Raw genomic sequence first — 17,309 nt, forward strand, 5'->3', positions numbered from 1 at the left:
ACCAACCTCATTTTTCAAGGCTGTACAAAAAAATCAACAACAAACAAATAATAAAAAAAAAAAGTATAGAAAAAAAAAATAATTAGAGAAGTAATCATCATTTTAAAAAAGTTAATAATCAATATCATTAAATATATTATTATTATTATTACTATTATATGCTACAAGAATAAATATTTATGTTTTTGTTTTTTTTTTGTCTTTAACTTTGTCTTTCTTTATCCAATAACTTTTCTCCAGTCTAAAATTAATTAATTACATTAGAAACAAATTATTAATATTTCCATAATTAATATAAAGTTTGAAATTAATTTTACTTACTTTTTTACTAATGGTTGCAGGTTTAACTTCTGTGCTATGAATAATATTTAAAATTCTTTGTAGTTCCTCTTCCAATTGTTGTCCTAATAGATCGACTTGTTCTTTCGATGATTTACTCATGTCCGCTGAGATTTGAGGAGGTCGCCAGAGACTTGCTAGCTTACCGGTCGCTTTATTTTGAACGTTCTGTTGTAGTTTGCATAGCAATATCTGGTGGTCTTCTAGATCGTCACGCAATTTCAATAGTCCGCTGACTAGCTGCTTGTTCTCCTGTTCCATCACCACCTTTTCCAGTGCCATTCTCTCGTATCGCTGCATTTTCAACTCCTCGCTGTACATATTGAGTTGTTCTTCCAGTCTCATGATCTTGGTGATCGATTCCCTCTCGATTTCGGCTAGCTCCACAACACGCTCCTTAATCTCATCGACCTCCGTTTTCTCCTGCTTCTTCTTTCCCTCGTAGGCCGAGTAGAACATCGATGTGTAGAGCATCATGGTTCGCTCGTCCGCCGTTCCGGCAAACACCTCTTCGGCATCCAACAACTTTGGAATATTGAGATTCTTCTCGGCAAAGTCAAAGACCGCCTGCAACTTGGAGAGTGAATCAAGACCGGACAACGCAGACAATCCGTCGTTGTCGGACGACAGCTTCTGAGCCATCGCCAGAAATGCCTGACCATCGCGGAATCCATTCTTGAATTGCGTGATATTGAATCCCGTCATGTTGGAACACCACTTCAGCAGGTTCTCCTCTGCTTCCTTCTCGGAGGGGTCGCGATCCGGAATCGCGCTCGATCCGTCGTCACGGATCATCGAGATACGGAATCGCCTGTACAGTGTCCAGAGAAATCCGAAAATCATCTTCTTATTGCCATCGTAGAAATCCTCGGGTCCAACGCCACGCGGTTTCATTCCGAGATCCAACTCTAGAAATCGCATACCAATATGAAGATTCTGAATCTTGTTGATCTTGTCTTTTGGCTCGGGATTGTATTTGTGTTTGCACTTTTTGTTACTCAGTAACTCTAGAAACTGTATGAATGTAACGCCATCATTGAAATCCGTCGACATATTATCCACTCTTTTTCCAACTTTTTTCAACAATGAATTTACCCAATTTGTAAATGCCTAATAATCATCATATTGTTTTTCAAATATTAATATTTTTCTCACTCTTAAAACTTGCTTATTAACAAATAATAATAATAATAATAATAGTTTTTTACCTTTTCTTGTGCATCCTCCCATTTCTTACTATTTACAACTGCACTACTTGTTGCCATGATAATATTATTACCAAAATGTTCTATATATCAAAGCTATGAATATTATAAGGATATAAACGTTAAATAAAGTCAATTATTATTTGACAATTTGGTTATTGAATTATTATCGTTTGGTTATTTATTGAATTATTATTTCTATTTTAAATAAAACAACAAAAACAAAAACTAAAAACAGATTGAACAAAAAAATGATGAAAATAATGCTATGGTTTAAGTGGTTTAGTGTTTAAAAACAATCAGATCTTTACGAAACAAAAAAAATAAAAACAAAAATAAAAAAAATGCAGGTCTTAAAATTTTTTCAATGAAATGGGTGACCTATCTTTTTGAAAAATGGATTATTATTGATCTACTTTTACAATAAAAAACGATAAATTATTTTATTTTTTGGTTAACACATGTGTGATCGATCAATCACAAAACAGCGCATTGTTAATAATAATATTTCACTTACCAAAAATTAAAGATATTAAAAGATATATAGTTAGTTATATAAGTTGTTGTTGTTGTTGATTATTGATTTATAAATCTTTTTATGTTTTTTTTTTTTGTATGATTGAGAAATGGATAATTAAACAATCAAGCAATCATTAACTTACTTTGTTATTAATGAAATGCAATACCAATACCAATACATTGCAAAATCCCAATAAAGTAGTAAAAGAAAGGAAGAAAGAATAGTCTGGAAATTAATTTGGAATAATTAGACAGTTAATAGTCACCCCCTACAATAACAATTACAACGTAGAAATAGTAGCTTCAAACACAACGACAATCAAATAATTATTTACAATTGTTAATTATTTCTATGTTGTTTTTATTTAGTACATTTATTATCACACATACACACACTCTCACACACACACCATTAATATAATATAAAATTAGACACTAATATTAGAATATTCATATGATCAACTAACTACCTAACCCATTTGCAAATTTCTTGGACAACGATGACAAAGTAATAACAAATAATATTACAAAAATAACTACTACTATTACTACTACTAATACAATGATATCATCTGTTTAATCAAAAACAATGAGAATTCTATTCTATTTTGTGTTTCATAAATTTGGCGGGTTCTGTTCAGATCAAAACAATTCAAATCAATGAATCATCAATCAATTTAATGTTGATAACTAACAATAACAATAACAACAATAATAACAATAATAACAATACAACATCATCTTACTGATAGATATGTAATGAGTAACCTTCATTTGATCAAAAATGACTTCATTTTTATTAGATGAGGTCTGGGATTCGTGACCAATAAATAAATTAAAAAAAATACAATTTTTTTTTTTTTTTAATTTTTAATTTTTTTTTTTGAATCTTTTTTAAGAGTTTGAATTGAATTGCAATCAACAACAGCTAATTATTATTAATTTTAAATATTTTTATTATTATTATTGTCAAACAATACATATGTTTAAATAATTAAGTTTGTTATACTCATAAATTTTTGTTGTATTATAATTGTTTTTATGTAAAGAAAGAAAGAAAGAAAGAGAAAAATTAAATAAAATAAAATAAAATAAAACAATAAACAAAAAGATAAATAAATAGATTAATTAGATTAGCAAAAGAATAAAAGAAGAAGAAGAAGAAAAATAAAAATGTCATCTTCAAATCTCCTACAATCACAATCACATTCATCTCCATCGTTGTTGTCACCATCTTCCGCGGCAACAAGCACAACCAAGTCGTCGTCGTCGTCTTCTTCTTCATCTTCACTATTGAAGATAAGACCAAGAGAAGTTGTATTTCATCGTATGTATAAAACAATAATAAGATAGATAAATACATAAGTAAAGATATTGAACTAACTAACGAATGAATGAATGAATAAACAGCACCATTCCAAGGATTCATTTCCAATCAATTAAAGTTATACAATCAAAGTGAACATATTCTAGCTTATAAGGTCAAGACTACTGCACCCATTAGATATTGTGTCAGACCAAACACTGGTATCATCCCACCTGGTGAATCAATCGATGTTCAAAGTAATATATAATCAACATAGATAACATTTAATAATATTTACTAATACAACACTTTATAACAATTCTACAGTTCTTTTAAATTGTACTAAAGATGTTCCATCCATTTCAATGAAGACAAAGGATAAGTTCCAAATTCAAAGTACAATCGTTAGTGAATTAAATACCGATCCAAAGTTAATCGTATGTGTATAATAACAATAATATACATGTAGTTTAGAGATAATATAATAGTTTAGAGTTTATTAACAATTTTGTTTTTAATACATGTTTAATAGTGGAGTACAACACCTGTCAATCAAATAATGAAACAAAGATTAAAGGCAGTATTTACATTACCAAATCATAGTGATAATGATAGTCATCACCAAAATCAACAACAACAACAACAACAAACACAACAAACACAACAGCATTTACATGCTAATGACATGTCTTCAGTGGTCGGTGATAATCACAATATTGACTCTGACTCGGCTGATGAAGTTGTCTTTGAATCGTTGATCAGTGATGTACCATCCGAAAACACTTCATCCTCAGTATACATGTCAACCATTGGATCATCATCGATATTCCCAACAGCTTCATCCAGTCAACAACCAGCGACAGCTGCATTGACCACCACCTCAAATATAGCATCTACACAGTCATCGTCAAATGATGATAATAATAATATTAGTAAACCACATCCAGATTCATCATCATCTACTTCTTCAATCGTAAAAAAACGTAATGTTATTGGATCATCTACTCCAGATTCCACCTCTTCTTCATCTTCAAAACCAAACCATTCTACCTCGACAACAACATCATCATCTACACCAACCGAACAATCTAAAGATCGTGATTATTTTGTAAATGAGAACATTCAATTGACAAATCAAATTAAACAAATGTTAAATGTATGTATATAATAACATAAAGCAAGATAACTATTAAAACAAACAAGGCAAACACACAAACTAACGTTACATTAAATATAAATATAATATATATTAGAAAATAGAGGTATTAGAAAACAGAGTAAAGAATAGCCAACCAACTGTCGAACTGAAACCTAGTTCCGTATCAAGTTTTTCCAATGTTAAATTATTAGTTGCAGCATTCATTATATCTGTAGTATCGTTCTTGGTTGGTAGAATGATAGCCGCTTAAATAAACAACAAATAATAATATTCTTTATTGCAAAACTAAATATTGTGGAAATTGTACGCGCAACCAACCAACCAACCAAGATTTCCTCACGATCAACATCACATTATACAAATATATATCATTCATTTACTCAAAAACAAAAACAATGATATATAAGCAAATCTAACAATATTTTTAAAATAAACTTTTGTTCAAACAAATCGACGATCGTCTTTTAAAATGTATTAAAAAAAATATTTTAATTTATTCAATCAAGCAACAAGTATATATATATATATATGGTTCGCAAAAATTATCACTTTTAATTATATATTTTATTAAATATCATATCTCCATCATTCTCCAAAAGTGAAAATATAACTTAAAAATTAATACTGAGTTAGTTACCTGATCTTTTTTATACATTTTTTTATTGGTGAATACCGAGTCCAAATGATGGCCATCTCAGCCGCTGAATTGCTCTATTAATAAAAAATAATTTAATTAAATTAACAAAATACGATCTAGATCTATTTTGAATCCTTTAAGATGTCCAATACAATGAACTATTAATTGAGGACCATGATTAAGATTCTCAGGATTAGTTAGTAGGGGAATAGTTTTGTAGGAGACAGTTGGGAACCTAGGAAATGGTATCATATTCTCGAAATACTGTTGCCAATTCAATTTTTTTAACTTTTGTCCAAGTTTTTGGATCTCCAAATCAAATAAATTGACTATATGAAAATTTGCATTTGGTATTTCTTTTTGGAATTGTTGAATTTTGTTCTGTGTCTGAAGAATATCATTCTCATGCTCAATTTGTTGTTCTTGAACATGAGGATGGGTACCATTATTTAGTATATTAGTTGGACACCATAGATAAATATTCTATCCTTGACCATCAAACAAGATACCAGATTCAACTCTATTGACATATTTTTAGAAACTGGTTATTCAAAGTGTTGATAGTTTTATTGGCATAGGACCGAGTTTGAACTACAAAATCTGGATAAGTCGGTGACTCATGATAATTCCTGACTCTCAAAGGAATCACGTCGAATCTTTCCATTGACAAAAAAGAAACATCAGGTTTACTATTGAATTGTTAATATTGATAAGTTTTAAAAGAATGATTACTTACTAATGAAATATATTTCCATCGATTTCTAATCGAAATTGTGCTTTTCCACTCATAACTACTCCCAGCTTTTCCACTCTATCCGAGTTTCCAAGTTGACCACCTAGTGAAGCACATAGATGACTTGAAACAAAAGTTTTTTCTTTTATCAAAATAGTACTCGGATTCTCAGATTCCAGTAGTAGATCCCTCTGGTTATACTCTAGGAGGTATTCCAAAGCATCACAATATTCATTTGAGAAATATTCAGTTAGAAGTATCGGAGAAATATTAATAGGTGTTCCATTCGGAATAATTAATTTATTTTTTTATATAGTTTAATATCTATATTATGGTTAATAGATATAAGTTGTTTGAATACTTCATCTGACAGTTGGTTAAATTCTTTTGGTATTAATATTTTTTCAAAACCTTCCTCCATTTTTGTTCTTATTTTAGATTGAGGAAAAGAAAAAAAATAAAATGAACTCACTTCTTAATGTTTCTTTTGTACTCTTTTTTTAAAAATAAAAAATTTGTGATTATTAAAATCTTTTATTTTTAAGTTAATAAAAATTGAATATTAAATCTAAATTAGAAGAAATAATTGATATTCTGGTGAATTTTATCATAATCATGTACAATAAATAAAACCTAGTACTATCTGTCTTTATTGATCTCGATTTTAAATTTTTTCTTTTATTTTTTATTCTATTCCTTTACTTCTCTTAAGATTTGTTCAAGTTTGGATTGATGAAATATTTTTGCAATTAATTTTGCTTTTGGCGCGCTTCCATTTTCAGAATAGATTAAATAGTAATTGTCATCCAACTTTCTAATGGTTTGTGTTTGATGTGAATTCAATATATAAATGATATTGGTGATTGGTTTGATAGAATTTATAATATTGATATTGATTCTAGATAGTTTCCTAAAGACAAGTGTATTGAGTGTAGATGGTATCAAATGTAAAACATTTTTGAGATTATTTTTACCGATATCCAGATATTCGATGGTGTTTGGTAGTTTAAATTTAGGAGTTGCCTCTATGAATTTTGGAAGACGCAGTTCTCTTAATGAACTTGGTCGATTGGTATCAGAATCGTCGACACCAAAATCAATTCCTTTCTCGTTTAAATCTGATGATTCCATATATAAGTTGATTGATCGAATTCCAGATGGAAGAGATATCGAAGATTCTTGTGATCCAACAGTTACAGATAAACTATCTATCTTTATGTTTGACGGAATTTGAAGAATTCTGTCTTTTTCATAATCGAAAATTTCCAAGTGATATTGCAATGATTCTGGGAATAGCTCATCGAACTTAAAATGACAACCAGCAAGATAGATGTTTTTCAATGATGTTGGCATTGTTCCTTTCAATATGCTCTCTTTTCCATATAGTCGAAGATCCAGTGATTCAAGGGTTGGTGGGAGGTAGTTGACATTGAAAATAGTGATATCCTGTAGATTGTGTTTGGGAAAATTAATGAAAAGTGATTGAAGATTGGCAAGTGATGATATTGCTCGTAACCATGTAATAGGAAAATAGGATTTCGATTCCACCCAAGTATTTTCTTCCCAAGTTAATTCGGAATATTGTAAATCTTCTTTGAGTTGAAATTGGTAACTGATCAGAGATAAACTCTCTAGAGATGATGGTAGGACACCTGCTTGAATTTCATGTTGATAGTCGAATAGAGAAAATTTCCGCAAACCACCTGGAAGTACACCGGGTTGAATTTCATAATGACATCCTAGATATAGATTCTGCAAACCACTTGGAAGTATACCTGGTCGAATATCACATTGGGAGTTGGAAAGAGTAAGTTTGCGCAAACCACTTGGAAGTACACCAGCTTGAATTTCAAACGCATAGTGTTCAATAGAGAGTTCGCGCAAACTCTCTGGAAGAACACCTGGTGGAATCTCTTGATCGATTAGTTCAATTAAATCTAACACCTCTAATGAACCGGGAAGTGATCCTTTAACGAGTGGTTCATCGAAATCATAATCAAACTTGAGTGATTTGATTGACTTTGGTAATCCATATTTCAATGTATGGCAGTCGCCCAAAACTGTTACTGATTGTGATTCCGATATTAATCTATAGATATACTCCAAGTCATCGTCTGAAAAATTATTTGGTGTAAAAAAGATATCTGAAACATTGCTGGGAATACTTTTGAGATTTCTAACATCATCTTTTATTTGTCGAATTATTAATATTAGTATACACTGAATATATTTAACAATTGAAAGTATTTACCATAGAAATAATCGTAATTTCGGTATTGGTACAATTTTTTATTTAAAACGAGTATACAATCATTCTTTGATTGAATTGATTTCATAAATACATTATGATATGATGGCAAGTTGAAATGTTTATCACATTGTTTAATATCAGTGTTATGAAGTGCAAATAGGGTGATATGATCGGTTTTGAATACTAAATATTTTTCTCTATCATTGTACCATCTCTTACAAACTAAACTGAAGCAAATGATATCAATGTTATCTTTTAAATAGGTAATTATTTTATTTAATATTAAATGTGGTAGATTTACTATTTTATCTGTTTGATTATTCATTTATATTTTTCATTACAACTTTCTGTTTTTAAAATTTGTAAAATGATGAAAACTTTTTACAGAAATTTATTTGAAAAATGATGACCATTTTTTTGATTAAAAAAATAGAATAAATAAATAAAAACCAAGCTTAAACATTCATTACATAATATTACGAAGAATAAATTATCCATCTTCATTCCTGAATGAATATGTTTTATTTTTATAACTTTACAATATATTGATAATTTTCCATGAATTCCACACAGTCATTTTTATCCATTATAGTTTTAATTCTTGAGGTCAATGTGTTTTCGAAAAAAAAGTCACACACTTCAAAGTGTCCATTGCCATATGCATAAGAAAAGTGTGAAGAAGTCCATTTATCGTTTCTAACGTTGATGAAATATTTCACAATATCCAAACGGTTGAACATCGAAGCATAAAATATTGGCATATCGTTGTTGTAAACAACAGTTTCATTAAAAAAGTTACCCAACTCGTAGAAATCACGAATCAAATCGAAACAGTTTTTCCTTGTGGCGAGCTCCTTTATATAGGAAACATGATGGATTCCTAATTTATAGTTTGGTGAATAATGTTTCTTTAGTAGTTTATAGAAGCATTGCGACATTTCTTTGCATGTTGTTATCGTTTCACTATTATAGATAAATCGTTCATCTTTATCTAGATCGGCATCGCCATGGTTATCATCATCAATGATGGTCGTCGCACTGAAAACATTCTCCATTAGATATTTAAACATCTCGATATTGTTGTTGGTGATAGAGTGAAGGACTGCTAGGAGTGAAGCACCTTCATTAATGTTTTCATTCAACCATCGGACCATTTCAAGATTGTTGTTTTCACATGCCAGGTCGATCGCTTCCGAGGTGAATCCTTCAGTTCTGTTCTCATGGAACCATTTCACCATTTCAAAGTTATTGGATCGAACTGCTTTATTCATTGCCCTCTGAGTGAATAGATTTGGATGGACGCTATGTAGATATTTAATCGATTCAAACTCGCCAGAGAATACTGCATTTTCAATTGTATTTTCAGTGAACGCAATTTTTGAATTCTCGTGTAGCCACTGTAGTTTTTCTAAACTATCGAAACCAGCATTTTCAATGGTTTCAGTCGTAAGGAACATTTCCGTTGAAAACCTTTCAGTTGCATTCATTTGAATCCAGTTCAATGTCTCCAATGAACATTCAAATAAATCTTCCATACCAGAATCAGAGAAACCTTCGGTTCTATTCGCGCGCAACCATTTAATTAACTCCAGACAATCGATTTTCAATGCGCTGTCCATCAGATCAGTTGAACTGATGAAATACTTAAAGTGTTGATGAACCCATTTGACAATCTCGAGTGGATCGATTATTTTACTCAGATTCTTGGCAATTTCATTGAGGTCGATTGTTATTCTATTGAATTCGATTTGATCCGAGTGATTATCTAGCAAATAGTTGAGAAAGGTAATATTTCCATTTATACATGCAACTTGAATTAAACTCTGATAGTTGTTTATCTTTAAATCTGGCTGTTCCATCAACCATTTGAAAATATCAACCCTTCCTTTCTTTGCTGTCGATTCATATACACCTTTTATATACATTTCCTTTTCAACACTGTTTATTGCTTCAGCTGCTCTAACCTTTTCATAAAGCCACTTGACAACTTGGAGATCTGAATTATCGCTGATTGGTGATATGGTGAATGCTTCGATATAATCACTGACTTGCCACTGAGTTGTAACCACAGTTGTTTGTAGATCCAAATACTGTAACATCTCCAACGATCCAGATAACGATGCTTGTCTCATCATGATTGTTGGCTTTACATAATCGCTTAGCTTTAGATTGAAATGCTCGGTTATCACTCTAAGTATATCGATTTTTGCATATCTGATTGCTGTCATGATCGACTGATAGTAGATGATTGAAAAACTATCCACCTCTTTTACTCTTGTCTGTTGATATCTTTCAAGATATAATCTAAACTGATCGACATAGTTAAGCTTTATCAACAAAGTAAATCTCTTTTGAAGTTCTTCCCAACCAAAAGAATAAAAAGATTCTGATCGATTTATTTCATTCACTTTTTTACATATATTGATTGCTAATACTTTATTTTTAAATATCTTTATAAACAAATCTTTATTCATTTTTTATTTGTTGTGGGTTAACCATTAATCGGAATTAAAAGAGTAAAAGGGGGTAATTTTCATGGTGACTATTAGGTTGAGATTTTTTATGAGAAAGTTGACAGAATAATTTTTTATTATTTAATTGTTTTTTTTTTATACTTTGAATTTAAATCTTGATCATCTATTTTGTGTTGTAATCACCTTAACTACTAACTCGAGTCATAATTTTCCAGTCATTGAGCCACATGATATCTAGAAAAACTAGATTCCCAATTTTGAGTGCTCTTCAACAGCTCTGTCAGTTTTGTGATTGAATTGATGAATGCGAAACAATGATATTGTTATCGATACGATAGATTTCCCTATAGTATGAATTTTGATACGGCGAATAGATGGTCTGTGATTCAATACCATATCGTACCTGATCAGTTATAACTTTTAATGTTCGAATTGAATCGGGAAGCAACGTTGGATTAAATTCGGAGCAGAGACCATTGCCAAGGCAAAGATATTCAACTGAATCCGGTATTGAACTGGCATCGAAATAATGTAGGTACCGAGTCCAGAAACAATCTAAGAGTTTTCACTGAAGAAGGAATGACATCTTTAGTGATATAGCAGCGGTGTCATTCCGATATCACTAAATACGGAGCTTTTTGCAAAAAGAGGTCTTTGATTTGATTGTGCAACTCATCCAGCAATGACTGCGGGACAGGGAACATCCTTTTCTTTTGTACTGGCGCATTCAAATCGATCTTCATGCCGACGATGGCGAGTTCATTTGCGAGACGACATCCTTGAAATCTCTTCAGCATGTCGATGATGTCCTTACGAACACCATTAAGACCGTCCTCCGAAGCAGCGGTGACAAACTTGGCGAAGCGTGACTGGAACTAGCAGACCGGCTAATACTTACGGCGGGTGGTTGCAGCAGTTGTTGTTGAGGTGAACTTTACGTTCCTTCTTCAGTGAAAACTCTTATATAGATGACGATGATAGCGATATCTTACTTAATAATAATAGTAACCCTAACAACATGAATAATAATAATTTAAATGTTGACTATTCTAAATTTATATAGAATGATTCAAAATTTCACCAAAACATCACAGCACGTGGTACTTTGTCGAAAGATTTATCAAAATCAATTTTTCGCTTGAGCTCCTTTAAAATAGATTGGTATGATCTCAATTGAACTCTTTTTTTGTTCTATCTCTTGTAAACAATAGATAACCATTTCTTTCTTCGAACCATCTTTTACAAACGAGTGTAAATTTAATTATTTCTACTGTATCATCGATATTTGAAATGATTTTCTTTAATAGTAAATGTGAAAGATTACAAAAAAATTATCTTTATTTGTTACCTCCATTAGTGATATTTTAAAAACACACGATCTTTAATCTATTATTATATAGAATAATATTTTTTTAAGAAATCAAAAAAAAAAAAGGTAGATATATCACATTTTAGTAACGTTTTTTTTGGTCAATTTACACAAATTCATTGAAATGCTTTGTTAAACTGAAAAAAATCTCTGTTTAATTGTGAATTGTGTCCAATCCAATAAAGTAGAACAACAAGATGTTTGTCTATTCCTAAAATAAAACAAGTTAACTAACTAGATTAATTGGATTTGTTTATTTATTAAGAAATATGATTATAGAAAATAATAATAACAATAACAATAGTAATAGTTCGACACCTACCATTTTTTTGAACAATGAAAATGTAGAAAAAGAACAAGAACAACAACAAAATGGTGAATTTCATCAAGAAGGTGATATTGTTAACAACGGCAACGAACCTTTGAAATCACATATGTATTTAAATGCACCACCACGATCAAGTGTTACGTCCTATCAGTTACTCTCTAGATCACCTTTACTCACTAGTTCCAACATCTACAACAGCTATATCAGCTATAATAAACATAACAACGATAACAACGATAACAACAACAATAGTAATAACCAAATCAATCAAACGAAACAGACAACACCACTATCGATTTCATCATACGATGAACCTGGTTCATCTTATCAATTTCTAAAAGAACAACATAATCTTTTATTAAACAACCAACAACAACAACAACTTTTAAATAGTTATGATAGTTATGGTGGTAGTGCTGCTGGTAGTATTAGTCCAGGTGTAAGTGTCAGTAACAATAGTATCAGCATCAACAGTTTGAGTTATAGTGGATACAATTATAGTTGTTATGATTCATCTATAAGTGGTGGTATCTACAATCAAAATAACAATAGTAACAACAATAATAATAACAACAATAACAATAATAATAAAACAATCGACAAAGATAAAGATGATGATCAAGAGAATCAAGAGAAACAAAAAGATGAAGTAGAGAAACAGAGACGATCACAACTCATATTGAGTTCACGTGAAGTAAAAGACAGTGGTAGAGATTGGAATCAAGAGTTTCAAACACTCTTACGTATGAAACCATCACTCGATAAATTTCAAAAGCTAACATTTCTAGCAATTGATTTTGTTAAAGCTGCGGGTAAGTAAATATAAAACAATACAATATGTTGTCATTTATATTACTATACTAAATACATTTAATTATTCTTTATTAGAAACCTATGGTAGTTTCATTATTAAGGAAATGTTTATGCCAAGTCATTTGAGAACGATTGCACCCATCGATATTGGAGGTGTTGCAGGTGGTACCAAGTATATCTGTCAGAATATTCTATTCAAGTTTGCATACGGATCAAAAGATACACGATCAATGGCTATACGGTGGAAGATATCCATCTGACTATGGTGCATCTAAAGCTGCTGGTAATGAATTAAGAGGGTAATATAAATTTAGTATAACTATTATTATTTATTATTATTATTATATACTTATATAGTTATTATAAATATAGATTATCTTATTTCTTTCAAAATCTGTTGGATACAGATTGTGGTGATAGAATCAAATGTACCGTTGATGTGTGTAATCGATTATTATGGTTATAGATTGTAATGTATTAAGAATTATTGTTGTTTATTTATTGTTATTAATAATAGTTGTTGAATTCATTGTTTATAATTATAGGTTAGCAATGTCATTATTACCGATTAATAAAGAAACATTGATATATGGAAGTTGTAATGGTGGACATCATGTACATAACGATGTAGAGGAAGTCAATTTAATGATGGAGAAAATCGGTAAAGTGATGAACTTAAGAGGTCATCTCTCTGGTATCAATCCTAAATTCCTGTATGGTCCGGGTGACTTGGAGATTCATCGATCATTGAAGAACAAACGTGATTACTTTGCAATTGATTTCGCAAGATTATTACCACCACAAGCATATTTCGATGAATACAAGTAAGTCATAGTATATATATATATACTTTGTTTGATAATTATCATATCATTCTCTTACCTGTTATTATTCTTTTTTTTTGAAAATGATAATTATCATTTAGTAAACCATTATATCATAGAGATGTATTTTTTAAATTATTAAGACCGGAATTGGTTAGAGGATATGAGAGACCGTTGTCTTCGGATTCTTTCAGTGGTTGGGCTGCTAATGACCCGAACTATCAGGAGTACAATCAGGATATTGCCAATGCATCGAGTCATCTGTTGGAGGTGGTAGTTAGAGAAGCTGCCAATGGACTGGAAGCGAGGTTCATTGAGAACAGAGACTATCTGCTGGTTAATTTCGATACCGCGGTGGAAGTCCACAAGTTTGGTGTGAACTTACGACATCTCGGTTTAGTTCGAAGTCAAATCGATTCACATTTCAAATCGCTACGTAAACAGCTGTTGAATGAAATGGTCGGTCGTGTCCTAAAGAATGAAATCAAAGATGAGCTGCGTGTCAAGCTGAGTGGTCACTTGATTGGCTCCGAGGAGAAGTGTATCGATACGATAGTCTCTTATTTAAATACTGTTTTCAACGTCAATCGTTTCAACAGTGAAAAAGGGTTCTGGTTGGTAACGGTTAAGAAGTTGCTACTCGATAAATTCGGACAGAGCTGTTTGAGTGGCGACGAACTGGATACTCAATACGACTTGTCGAATTCCGTTGATATTGCAAAGGTTATTGGTTTCTTCCAGTTGAAAACCGGTATTAAACTATCGAAGCGTGTTAAGAAGCTGTTGGGTGAGGGTAAGATGCCGATGGTGTTGTACACCGATATTAAAGCGGTCGTTCCAGTCACCAAGCATTCGGCAATGATTGCGCGATCCGAGGGTGTTTCACTGTATATGAAAGCACTCGAGATGATCTATGCCAATACGATTTACTTTGGACATCCAGCTCGTGAACCTAACTACCAACAATTCACTCAGACCTATTTCGAGGAGATCAGTCTGCTGGATCATTGTCGTCAGAAGCTGGAAGCGGCATCGCGTTCCGCTACTACCGATGCCAATCTATATCATCTGCTTGGACTGGTCGATATTGAGAATCATAAGCTGCGTAATGATGACGGACCGTACATAAAGTATGCAGAGCGCAGTCTTCAGGTGTCGCTATCCTATCAGAAGTCAGCGGGTGCAACCGTTGCACTTGGAACAGTCTATAGCTTGACAAGAGACTTTCAAAAGGCAGAGCAATTTTACCGTCAGTTGGACCGCTTCCCCGTCGAACAAGTAATACCGACACTCTTTGAGAGTGCATCGCTTTACGCACCGTTCTTTGCATTCCCTACCAACTACAATCCAAACTATTTCTTGTTGTCGCTACACCAGATGATTCACTTGAATATTCTCACTTCAAGACTGGACGATCAACACATTGTAAAGCTGGAATTCCACGATAATATTACCAAACAATTGGCGGTGATGTTACTTCGAATCTTGCAAATTAAGAATCCTCAAATCAGACAATGGGTATTGAATCTCTACAATGCTATCTATGAACTTCCGAAATTCACTAGAATCGCCGCTCATTCCGACTTGATAAAGACATTCTCTCCGGTTCTAACATCAATTCTCCAACAGTCACCTGATATTCTCGACGATGTTATGCGTGGCTCCATAACGAATCAGGTTGGATCGGTTCCACTCGAATGCTATTTAAAGTATGTGCCATCCGTTGCCGCTATCCGTTCTCTAGTCACAAAAACACTACTTCAATATCCAATTGCTTCACTCGCAGAGGAACAACAATTTCTGTTATTCAAAGACTACGATACCACTACCATATTGCTCTCGCTTGACATACAATACACTATGCTTATCACCAAGCATTTCGACCAACCCGCAGCATTGGCAAGACAACTATCGTTATCAAAGTTGATAATCGAGAATTCCTATCTCGATGATATCCAACAGACAGAGTGTTTCTTTTCCATCATTATGCCAACACTCAACTATCTAAAGTTATCATCGATTGGCTATGACAGTAGTGTTATTGAACATGTAGAGCATTCCACTTCATTGAAAATCGATATTCAATGTCCGAATCTTCGAGAAGTTTATTTGACATCTGTGAAGCTACCGAAACCTCTGCTTACCTTGCTCTTCAAGAGATTCGAACACTCTGTTGAAACAATTCATATTGAAGATATTGAGAATTTCGATAATCAACTACTTCATTCATTGAAATCTCTAAAGTCGCTATCTTTATCCTATCAACCTGGAGTCACAGTTAAAAGTATTCCGTCATCCATTCAATATCTTAAGCTTCAAGTAGATCTCGTAGAGGAAACAAAAGATGAATCAAGTAGTAGTAGCTCACTTTTGAAACAATGTCCACATTTAATTTCAATAGATTGTCCATCGTTTGACAATAGTGCTGTAGATGATATAGAATCATTGAAAACTCATCCAATTCAATGTTTATCGTTATATCTAAATAGTAAATTTGTCTTGGAAAAGACAAACCTTGCCATTTGGTCAAAGAGCATGAGAGATCTCACAATCAATACATCGCAAATCGACGTGGACAATCATGATAATCTAGTCACCAATTTACTTGGTTCCCTTAGGAATCTTACAATACTCAATTTAGTAACATCGAAATTCAGTGACGCATCACTAAGGTTATTCATTGAAAACATGAATCAACTTGAAACCCTATCGATAGATTCCACCAACTTTAAGCTGGAACCTCAAGACAAACCTTGGAAATCAGTACAATCATTTAGTTTTGTAAATGCATCGAATATACCGGAGCAACACTTCCTCAATCTCGGAATCATTTTCCCAAGTCTGACGGAGCTATCCATACAACAACCAATCAACTTTACAGACACATCATTCAAGAAAGCACTTCAGAATCTAGCACAACACAAAATAGAAAAACTCACATTGGATGGCTGTACAGAACTAACGGATTCCTCCATCATAGCATTATGTAGCACTACCTCCATATGTAAATCAATGACAAAGATCTATTTCATTGTTCCAAAGATTGGTGATTCATCGATCATCAAAATAGCAGAGACAATGCCAAACCTCAGAACGATCATCTCCTATTCCTTCAAGTTTGACACATCCGAACAATATTTTTGTATTCGATATCCACATATCAAATTCAACCAACTCTATCCTCATCCCGATACTACTTGGTTTATGTAATACCACAATAGTAATAAAAAGTACAATTCAATTCAATGGTATTCTCAGATTAAATAAAATTATCGACAGATTTTATAAAGATATTACTTTATTTAAATATACATATAAATAAATATAAATCATGGTCATCCAATACAAACTC

General features: G+C 32.1%; 6 protein-coding genes across 6 annotated transcripts; 2 read left to right on the forward strand and 4 right to left on the reverse strand.

Annotated features, from left to right (window-relative positions):
* Window positions 1-111: 111 nt before the first annotated feature.
* On the reverse strand, window positions 112-816 carry PPL_10791 (putative actin binding protein; the record flags this gene model as incomplete). The annotated part of the gene is made up of 3 exons (XM_020581556.1): window positions 112-161; window positions 208-241; window positions 322-816. 3 exons carry the CDS (start codon window positions 814-816, stop codon window positions 112-114), a joined length of 579 nt encoding a protein of 192 aa, XP_020427872.1.
* Window positions 817-925: 109 nt separating this feature from the next.
* On the reverse strand, window positions 926-1,604 carry PPL_10792 (uncharacterized protein; the record flags this gene model as incomplete). The annotated part of the gene is made up of 3 exons (XM_020581557.1): window positions 926-1,014; window positions 1,263-1,449; window positions 1,548-1,604. The coding sequence occupies 3 exons, from the start codon at window positions 1,602-1,604 to the stop codon at window positions 926-928; spliced, it is 333 nt and encodes a 110-aa protein (XP_020427873.1).
* A 1,632-nt stretch (window positions 1,605-3,236) lies between these two features.
* Window positions 3,237-4,562, forward strand: PPL_10793 (motile sperm domain-containing protein; the record flags this gene model as incomplete). Its single annotated transcript, XM_020581558.1, has 5 exons — window positions 3,237-3,390; window positions 3,474-3,626; window positions 3,697-3,806; window positions 3,902-4,525; window positions 4,548-4,562. The coding sequence occupies 5 exons, from the start codon at window positions 3,237-3,239 to the stop codon at window positions 4,560-4,562; spliced, it is 1,056 nt and encodes a 351-aa protein (XP_020427874.1).
* Window positions 4,563-4,618: 56 nt separating this feature from the next.
* PPL_10794 (uncharacterized protein) lies at window positions 4,619-8,474 on the reverse strand (the record flags this gene model as incomplete). Its single annotated transcript, XM_020581559.1, has 6 exons — window positions 4,619-4,773; window positions 5,202-5,239; window positions 5,272-5,494; window positions 6,371-6,392; window positions 6,601-8,012; window positions 8,150-8,474. The coding sequence occupies 6 exons, from the start codon at window positions 8,472-8,474 to the stop codon at window positions 4,619-4,621; spliced, it is 2,175 nt and encodes a 724-aa protein (XP_020427875.1).
* Window positions 8,475-8,676: 202 nt separating this feature from the next.
* On the reverse strand, window positions 8,677-10,623 carry PPL_10795 (uncharacterized protein; the record flags this gene model as incomplete). The annotated part of the gene is made up of 1 exon (XM_020581560.1): window positions 8,677-10,623. The coding sequence occupies one exon, from the start codon at window positions 10,621-10,623 to the stop codon at window positions 8,677-8,679; it is 1,947 nt and encodes a 648-aa protein (XP_020427876.1).
* Window positions 10,624-12,261: 1,638 nt separating this feature from the next.
* PPL_10796 (uncharacterized protein) lies at window positions 12,262-17,279 on the forward strand (the record flags this gene model as incomplete). The annotated part of the gene is made up of 7 exons (XM_020581561.1): window positions 12,262-13,132; window positions 13,209-13,305; window positions 13,334-13,432; window positions 13,506-13,576; window positions 13,651-13,957; window positions 14,059-17,163; window positions 17,189-17,279. 7 exons carry the CDS (start codon window positions 12,262-12,264, stop codon window positions 17,277-17,279), a joined length of 4,641 nt encoding a protein of 1,546 aa, XP_020427877.1.
* Window positions 17,280-17,309: the final 30 nt, after the last annotated feature.

Source organism: Heterostelium album (assembly GCF_000004825.1).
Source record: "Heterostelium album PN500 unplaced genomic scaffold PPL_scaffold15, whole genome shotgun sequence".
NCBI lineage: Eukaryota > Evosea > Eumycetozoa > Acytosteliales > Acytosteliaceae > Heterostelium > Heterostelium album.